General features: G+C 26.3%; 1 protein-coding gene across 4 annotated transcripts; it reads right to left on the minus strand.

Moving 5' to 3' along the window:
- Positions 1-2,265: 2,265 nt before the first annotated feature.
- LOC112713076 (protein FAR1-RELATED SEQUENCE 5-like) lies at positions 2,266-9,744 on the minus strand. 4 transcript variants are annotated; one of them, XM_072203495.1, is made up of 6 exons: positions 9,467-9,744; positions 8,078-8,177; positions 6,269-6,389; positions 2,917-5,130; positions 2,558-2,798; positions 2,266-2,436 (listed from the first exon to the last, which is right to left on the minus strand). In XM_072203495.1, exons 4-5 carry the CDS (start codon positions 4,789-4,791, stop codon positions 2,790-2,792), a joined length of 1,884 nt encoding a protein of 627 aa, XP_072059596.1. In that variant the 5' UTR covers positions 4,792-5,130; positions 6,269-6,389; positions 8,078-8,177; positions 9,467-9,744; the 3' UTR covers positions 2,266-2,436; positions 2,558-2,789. The 4 variants fall into 4 exon arrangements, with proteins under 4 accessions (XP_072059596.1, XP_072059593.1, XP_072059595.1 ...); XM_072203492.1 differs by having other exon boundaries at positions 2,558-2,658; positions 2,917-6,389; positions 8,078-8,180; positions 9,467-9,740; XM_072203494.1 differs by lacking the exon at positions 6,269-6,389 and having other exon boundaries at positions 8,078-8,180; positions 9,467-9,727.
- Positions 9,745-10,030: the final 286 nt, after the last annotated feature.

Here is a 10,030-nt window from a genome sequence, read left to right on the forward strand (position 1 = left end):
AGATTGTATTTAAAAAATATTCTTTCATCATATTTGGATTACCACTTATGGTTGATGACTACCAGGTGTCATTTCTTGAAAATATTTTAGGTGACGGAACATATAAATTGCCTGTTGGGATATCACCTACAATTTCTACTTATAAATTAGTAGATCCCGAAGTTACACAACAAGAAGATGGCTCGTAAGTAAATAAAAATTTCGCACTTTATTCACTATTTTTAATCTAAATTAATATGAGTGAAAAGTTATAATAATTACATAAAGTTATCTTATTATTAAGAAGCAACATTATTAAAATTTATTATCTTTTTATTTTTTTTATTATGTGTTCTATTGCAAGAATGATTGTGGTATTTATGTTGCACAATGGATGATACTATCAGATCTTTGGGGATCATATGATGTTGGGGTATTATAACAATATATTTAATTTATTAAATTCACAAGTTAGTTTCTAATTTAATATAACATTGTAATTTTATTCTGTAACAGAGAGTGAATGATTTTACAAGAGTGCGCCTTGCAATTGATCTGGTTAGTGGGGATCACAACATCAAGAAAAGGGAAATAGAAGATTTGGCTATACAAAATTGGAACAATAATTCAAGACCAATTTAGTTTTAGAATAATTTAAATTAGGAACAATTTTAATTTTTTTTTCCCTTCAAGAAGGTGTTTTTATTATCTTAGTTTTATAGGGTAATCTAGTCTAGTTATAATTCTATATTAGAATTATTAGTTTATTTCTTTAGAAAATTTCATTACTTTTTGTTTCAGTAAATTATAAGTCAATGAAGTTTAAATTATTAAAAATTGAGCTTATTATTTATGATGTATTTGCATAAAAATGATTATTATCTTATTTTTATTTTTTTAAAATACGTAATATTCTACTGCATTACATTCATATCAAAAAAGACGTGTACTATTATAAAATCAATAGGTATTTATAAAAAAATATTGGAATACCTTAGATTTTAACCTAATTAACGTAATATAATTTTAAAAAAAAAGTGAATAAAAATTTATAATATCTATCTTAAAATTAAATTTATTTTATTCTTTACATTTTTATTGTTTACATATAAATCATAGTAATAATACATTGTCTTGTGTGGGTAGTAAATTTAAAAAAATGTTAGAATAATTTTTTTTAAAGAATCTTATAAAAAATACAAGTAATTTAATATTTGAATGTATCACTTTTAAAAAAAATACTTTTACGTATGGTACTAGGATGTAAAAATATATTTTGTTTATTTATGATGTTTTATAAAAATATTTTATATCTACTAAATATGTTTGAATATAATAATATAAAATGTTATTTATTATGTTTTGTTTAAAGGTAAATTTTTTAACTTGGTACACACTAAAATTTGTTAAAAGAAGTAAACGTTATTTAAAAAATATTTTGCAAACAACATAATTACACATAAACATGCATTAAATTATCCGTAATTAAAATATCTACTTTCTATCGACCTATGATGTACTCTTAAAGGATTAGTATTTAAGGAAATAAAATTGTACTCTAAAATTTTTCATTACAAAATTTTTTCAAAAATATTTAGAATTGCAAATAGAACCTGATTAAAAATTCTTTTGAGCTTATATTTATTGTTTATTTAATTATTTTATTATGTAATGATATTATTTTTTATAAAAATTAATTTTTTTACTATTGTATTAGCTATGTATCATTGTATTTTAAATTTTTTTTCTATAAAATTGATCATATATATATATATATATATAGAGAGAGAGAGAGAGAACATATGAAAAACATTAATTTCTGCTAAAACCTAAAGTAAATAAATAATATTTTTAGTTATTTATATACTTACACCTATCAAATTATGTATTTTTATCCAATGTCAACTCGTTTTTAAAAAAATCTAGTTAGTGGAATATTGTTCTTAATGTAACTTTTTCTTTTTTTTTAAATGGAGTGCATCAAGTATAAAAAAATAAAAGTCATACTAATGCCGAGTACTATTAAGTTGTTAATATTAATTATTTAATATAGTCCTAATTTATAATATTTTTTTTAATAATAATATGTGTTTTATTATGTATATAATGTGCTGAATAAAAAAATATGAAGCATAAAAGCATACATTTATTGGCCAAAATATAATAATAATAATAATAGTAATAATAATGATAGTAATAATAATAATAATAATAAAACGAACTAATTTAATAATATTCATGAACAGTTAGTTACAGATATATACTTGCATTATTTTCTTTTATCAATGTCTCTAAATAAAAAGTTTCTTCCGCTAATGTTCACAAAACATATTTGTATTTCATTACTATCAATGTCTTTAGTCCCAAAAACACTTTTTTCATAGTCCAAAACTATCTATTACATGATATTAATCTCAAAAATCACTCCTTATTTGACTGTGGTGTATTCTGCATGGCCTGTCAAAATAAAAAATCAAATCATTCGCATGCTATTAAATTCCAAAAGATATAAATTCATGGGAAAATATTACTTGAAAACTAAACATAAGATAGATAAATGACAATAAATCTTAATTACCTGTAGCAACCATCTATGACTGGGAATGGGACCATATAAGGAAGTTTCGTAGCTAGCAGAAGTATGGTTGCTATCTACTCCAAAAAATGTAGAACTTGAACCTTCACAAAGACATAGTCCATAATAGTATAATCAGAATTATAGGCTTTACTTATATCTTCTTGAGACAATTGTGGATTCTTTTTCTGACTCCAAAAGTGTATATTTTTAACATTCACCTCCACAGAAGAAGCTATTGAGTCTGTTCATATAAAAAACAAAGTTAAAACGTACATATTAACTCAAAATATCATGTCATTAGTTGTTTAGGCTAGTAAGTAATAATAAATTCCGTGAGTAATAATAAATTCTCATGGTACCTGATCATTTGGAATACTAACAGATTCAACACCATCTTCAAATTCATCTTCGCTGAACATTCTATCATTATGTTGAACATCTTTTTCAGCAGTTCTCTCTATGCATTTCCTTTTTGTGTGACCAGTTTGATTGCAATTAGAACATTGTCGTCTTTTATTTTCATCTTTTCGAACTTTTGGTGCACCTTTAGATTTTGCAACAGAAGGATCACCAACTTTCTTGCCTTTTTCCGGTGAAATAGTCTGCTCCAATTTTGCTTCCAAGTCATTCGTCACTCTACAAATTTCATTCATTGTGTAGCGAAAATGAGACAATTTCCTGCCTCCTAAGTATATCATACGAGAACTAGCAACTGATAATGCACCTATCCGCATCAGAATGCTCCTTTCTTCATCCTCTTTTCCGTTTATGTTACCTTGATCATCGTCAATTTTTTTAACGTCTTTAGTCCATCTTTTTAATATAAGAGTTTCTGGCAATTCCTTGATCTGCTCCCGTTTCATCACACAAAACATATGAGAACATGGAATACCATAACTATCCCATCTTTGACATTGACACACCATTTTTTGAGTATCTTGATCATATAAAACAATGTACTCATGATCAGGTCTTCCATACTTGATGATCTTGTATTCTGTAGTTGTTGAACGACTACCAGACGACACAATATCCAAAGCTGCCACACTTTTAATCTCTTCTAATATTTCCCAAAATATCTCCCTAGTATACACTGATGCAGCATGACGCTCAAGAGAATGTAAACCTGTTGTGGGCACATGTTCTCCATTTATTGTTTCGAATTCAGCAACAATCTCATTATTTCTGTAGTCCCTTAAAGCACGTTCTAGGTTTTGCACCAATGCAAGTATACTATCCCTTGAGTCAACAAAGCTTTTAATGAAAGAATTTATGCCTTCACATCTAGATGTAGTTCTAAATCCAGCGCAGAACTTGCTACTCAAATAAGCAGTAGCCCACTGTTCTTTCCTTCTATATTGTTTTTCTACCCAGTCGTTTCCCACAAGATTAAACCTTTCAACCATGTCATGCCAATACTCTTCAAATTCATCACATTCAAATTTGGCATACAAGCATTTCTTAAATTTCTCACGAAATTCTGGGTCCTTGATATGAGATACTGCATTTTTATACAGATGCCAAGCACACAATCTATGGGTAGCATTTGGAAAAACTTCTTCAATTGCACTCTTCATGGCATTATCACCATCTGTTATGACAAGACTCGGATGCTTATTCATCATCGCCTCTGAAAAGTTATCTAGTAACCACTTGTATGATTTTGTTTGTTCATCTGCTAGCAAACCGAAGCCAAAAATACAAGTTTGGCGATGATGGTTTGTGGCTGAAAAGATAACTAGCGGCCTATTATACTTATTTTTTCTGTAGGTAGAATCAAATGCTAGAACATCACCAAAATATTGATAGTCAAATAGACTTAAATCATCCGCCCAGAATAAATGCTCCAATTTATCGTCATCTGTTAAACTATGTCTCACAATCATCATAGGTGCATCCTCTGCTTTTCCATGCAAATAATTAAGAGTTGCATTTACATCTCCTTCAATGATCTTTGAACGTAGATTTCTTTCAATATAGTTATCCAAATCTTTTTTTGTAAAACCAGCAAATTCATAACCACCGGCTTGTCCAGCAATAAGACCCATGATCTTCGAAGGTGGGAGGCCATGTCTATGCATACTATCCACTTGTGCCTTGTCTGCATCTGTCATTGTACGATGATTTGGAATTTGGTGAACTAATTTAAGAGGTATCAAAGGATGGTTATGATCCTCTACCATCTTTCTGACTTTCCACATTGAACAACTCTTGTCAAGATAAATTGACAACATTGCATTACAATTTGTTCTAGTCTCAGGCTTCTGCTTTCTTATTTTACTAGTAGTTGCATAGCATTTCTTCTCTCTCACACCTGCTCTGTTGCACAAGAATTTACGTCGAACATAATTGCCAGTACTATCAGCAGCTGCATCCCCCTTTCGAACTCCAAACCCCACCAATCGTAAGCTTCTTCATAACTTACAAATTGCTGATTCAAAAAATCATTTGCACTCAAAACAGCTGCCTCTTATCATCAGTAGTTTTATCATTGCCGTATTCATTTTCCTCCTCCTCTATATAACATTCATCCTCTTCAGAATGTGATATATTTTCCATATTTTTTTCTTACCCTACATTAGTATTAAAATAAAATAACTTATAAAATTGACGAATTACAACAATGTAATCTCATGGTTTATTTTCTATTGTTCCTGTATCCTTTCTACCAGCAACATAAATTTTTTAACAAATAAACTAGAAAAATAAATGAGAAGAAATATAAAATTTAGTTCTAAACATCTTTTTAGTCATGTACCTTACTAATATTATATAGGTCAAATTTTGTTATGATTAATGTTAAAGTTTAAATTACTTTTAATAAATTGTTAATAATTTAAAATTTGTTTCTATAAAGTTAATAATTTGCTCACATGATTCTTTTCAAGAAAAAATATATACAAATTAAACCTGTACTAAGATAAAAATCTAAATCCCAAAACACTATTTTATTCTTTACAAATATTACTGTGGCAAAATTAAAAAAAATACTAGACCTAATATTACATTATAGTTATATTTGAAGTATTTTGGGTTATATATGTTTTTTTATTTTAGTACTCATGGTTGATACTAAAATTTTTAACCATATCAACTTTAAATTTATATATATATATAAATTTCATTCAAATTCAAGTGACTATAATTAACCTCTTAAAATTAATTTCGTCTACTCCTTAAATATCTCAAATCATCACCAAACTAAATAAGGAGAATAAGATAGGTTTTATTCAATTAGTTAGGTATTCAATTGAAAAAATAATAATTTACTGTTCTTTAATCAAATATAAATATTAAATTAGAGTACATAGTTTATTACTCCCTAATTCAATATCTTCTTTGTGAATTAATATATTTCTTAAAATATAATACAAGACTAGATCAGATCTTTATTAATATAAAATGCATTAATCAAAACTAGCTGAGTTTAAATAAGAATACAAAGAATATATACATCTTTAAATATTAAGCTTAAATGTATATACAGTTTTATTGAAAAAATTATCTCTATTTTTATAATATAGTTAAATCTCATACAATTACCTATTATATTTAATTGGATATTTGTATGGACAACACTAACAATGTTAATTTTTACATATTGTTGATATCAAATCAATACTTACTACAATTATATTTTACAAATTATTTGTAAAAAAAAAAGCATAACTCATTAATTCAATACTTGCAGGATAAATGTACTAACTTTACCTATAATGACTTGAATATGAGAAGTCACGATAATCTAATCAATTTCTGTACTGACTCTAGCCACAAAGATGTGAACAGTAGAACTCTCAAAATTGTTGTCTAACGTGCAATCAATTTCATCCTGAACATTAAAATGGTGTGATGATATAAACATGTATATATTTATTAAATAATTTTTATCATTCACGGAGGAATGAATAAAAACATAAATTAAGAAATACATTTGAAATAATAAATTTGATTAAGAAATATAAACAATAGGAACATACCTAATTAAATAAACCATTTGTATAAAATAAATCGTTTTTTTTTTAAAACCATATAATAACACGTGTCAGTCATCCAGAAGCAACTTCACCTACAGTCGACTGCAGGTGAGTTTCTGCCCTGATTTAATTTCTGGTTTAATTTTCGTAACTATTACAAAATGAGATAACAAATTTTATGGATAAATTTTATATATTTATTTATTTATCTATTTATCATCCAACTAATTGTTCTATTCTTTCGAAAAAAATTGAAAGAATTTAAATGTTTTTAATATACCGATATTAATAATTTTAGCCGTTAATTTTAATTATAAAATATATATAACACATATTAATTGAAATCAGGAGCATTTGAAAATGTTTTTAAAAAATTGCTGGAAGCAAAGGGTGACATAATGATTACTGTTACTCTTATGAATAAATGGGAGTTCATTGGATTTTCTTGTGTAATCCATTTGGTTGCATCTATGTAATGCAACTTCTCTATGATATGGACAGTCTGAGGGCTAATTCTATTCTTAACATATTTTTGTTGGATTTATCAATAGATTGGATCACTTAGATTTTATATTTGTCTATTAAAAAGTGGGTGATGTTAGATAGCCAAAAAATAATTATAATATAAAAATATTATATAAAAATTTTTATTCTTTTAATAAGCAAGTGACATACATCTCTTTATTACTTATTTTCTTTATTATTTTCTATTTTGTTATATGTTTAGAGTCATTAATGTTCTTTCCAAAATTAATTTCAGTTTCTTCGAAATCAAATCTCTAACATCTCTCAATCACATTATTATCCATTAAAATGCAATAATTCTCTACAAAAAATATGAAAATTAAATTAAAAAGTTTTAACAACTTTTACTATACAACTTATATTTTACATATAGACTATTAAAAAATAAAAAATAAAATATAAAATATAAACAAAAATAAAAAAATAATTTTTTAAAAATAATTATTAACTTGTCATATTAAAATCAATAAATAAGCATACATATGAATGTTAAATAAAAATATTAAAATAATTAAAATTATGGTCTATTAGTGCACATATGAGATAATTTGAAAAATACAATAAGACGTATAGTTTAAAATTTGATAATATTAATTATAAAAATTTATTAATTATAAACATTATAGGTAAGAAATTATAAATATTATGAATACAAATTATGAATGTTATTAACATGAAATTATGGATGTTATGTGTATGAATTTATAGATGTTATGTGTAAATTTATCAATTGAATAAATTAATTTAAGAATTTGATATTTTTTAAATTCAATTATGATAAAATTTAAAAAAACATCTGTGTTAACTTTATATTTACATATGCAATAACTAAAAAATGATATGTGTATGGATGTAATATGTAATAAACATGAATTTAATTTTTAGATGTTAGTTGTATGTAATTATGAATGTTATGTATATGTACGTATGAATGTTATGTGTATGAACTTAGTTAGTATACAATATCATTATAAATGCACATAAAAGCACAAAAAAATTAATCAATTTATTACCATACCTCATCAAAGTTAGTGTGGTTTTTCATATTCTTGAGAATTGATGACTAACAACAACCTCGTCGGGTGAGTCCGTCTGTTGTTCAAATTCTTCATCAGCACCTTCTACCATAAGTATCATATTAAAGTCGAATTCAAATGTCATACTATTTGCAACGATAAACGCGACTTCTTGTAAAATTTCTTGACTTATACACTATTCTGCTTGCAATGGTATTATAGTCATAATTTTTGAATGATCATAATTAAATTAATGAAAAGTATATATTACAAAGAATCAAGTGCAAGTAAATGTCTTAACGGAAATAAAGAATTAATAATTTTTTCGTATTTTTGTTGATTGATATTAAATTTCTTAAGAGAAACAAACAATCAGTGTAATTAACTCAATTAATGTATATTATCATTACCGTCCATTATTATTATTATTATTATTATTATTATTATTATTATTATTATTTAATGTATTCTTAAATATAAAAATTAAATTATAAAAAGAAAATTAGGTATTGATTACAAGAATGTCTACTAGTAAGGAATATGATATTATAATTAATATAATTAATAAGTATAATTGATAAGAATATGATAAGTGAAATAATAAGAGAGTGAGATAAAAAATAAAACTGTTATTAAGTGATATAAATAAAGTAAATTATAGAAATTTTTGGCTAATTATGGCTGAAAATTTTTTAGTTACCAAATTTTTTCCTAAAAAATTTTGTTGGGGAGGTTACTACTAACAAACTTGACACAAAGAACACAATATAGAAATAGACCAACAATACAGGAGATTGAGATAAAGATAAACTCAATAGTTGTTTATCTAAGATAAGTGTTCAAAAGATTCTGACCCAACCAGCTCCTGCAGAAGACTTGGAAGAAGACAAACTAAAAAGCACACAGCAGATGGAAAATTTTCAGAAGAGAAATTTACAAGGCCTTGGCAACGTGGCTAAAAATTAGGAAAAATCTTTGGACATAGATTTAGAGATGAGAAGGACTGCAAAAAGCTAAATTCTTCATGTGGCAGGCCCTCCATAAAAAAGTTTTCACCAACTAAAGAAAAGCTCGAACTCTTGGCGGTGAGAATACTTGCTAACTCTGCGAGCAACATGTTAAAAATATCATTCATGCCTTAAAAATTTGCCCAAAAATCTCTTCAATTTGGGCGAACTTGCTGCGGCCAAATACACCTCAAGTCTTATTCGATACCAATTTTCAACAACGGATAGAAGACAATCTGACCCATCAGTTTGGGATAAGACAGGACAAAAATTGACAAGATCTTTTTATCATCACTTGCTGAAAATTATGGAGGTAGCATAATAGAAAAATTTATGACGACAATTATTAGAGACCACCCCAAACTCACAATGAAATCTGATTACCTTCTAACAACGTTAGAAGAAGAGAAGAGGCGCACATTAGATAGACCCCATCCTACTTGAATGGCTGAAACTGATCACCGATGGTTCAAGAAATGGTGCGACAAGGATGGCGGGATGCGGCGGTCTCTTGAAAAACTGCAGTGACAAGTGGATTGAAGGTTTTTCTCATTCAATTGGATGTGTCTTAGTTTATAGGACAGAACTTTGGGGCATGGTTAGTGAGCTCAACCTTGTTTGGACTATGGATTTCAAAAAGTTTGTAGTAGAATGTAACTCCCAAGCCGATCTTAGTACTTGTTTGGGTGTTATTATCTTGATAAAAAAAATATTTTTTAATAAAAAAATATTTTTTATTTTTATTTTTTAGTATGTTTGACAAATTTTTAGTAGTAAAAATAAAAGTACTAAAAAAATTAAAAAATATTTTCATAAAATCTTTTAAAAAAATAACTAAAAAAAACTTTTTTTTTTAAATTCACCCAAATACTTTAGTTAGAAAAATCTCTTTCTAAAAAAAGAAAGACTGGGACATTCATTTTATAAATATATATAAAAAAATAATAG

Source organism: Arachis hypogaea, chromosome 9 (assembly GCF_003086295.3).
Source record: "Arachis hypogaea cultivar Tifrunner chromosome 9, arahy.Tifrunner.gnm2.J5K5, whole genome shotgun sequence".
NCBI classification, from domain to species: domain Eukaryota; kingdom Viridiplantae; phylum Streptophyta; class Magnoliopsida; order Fabales; family Fabaceae; genus Arachis; species Arachis hypogaea.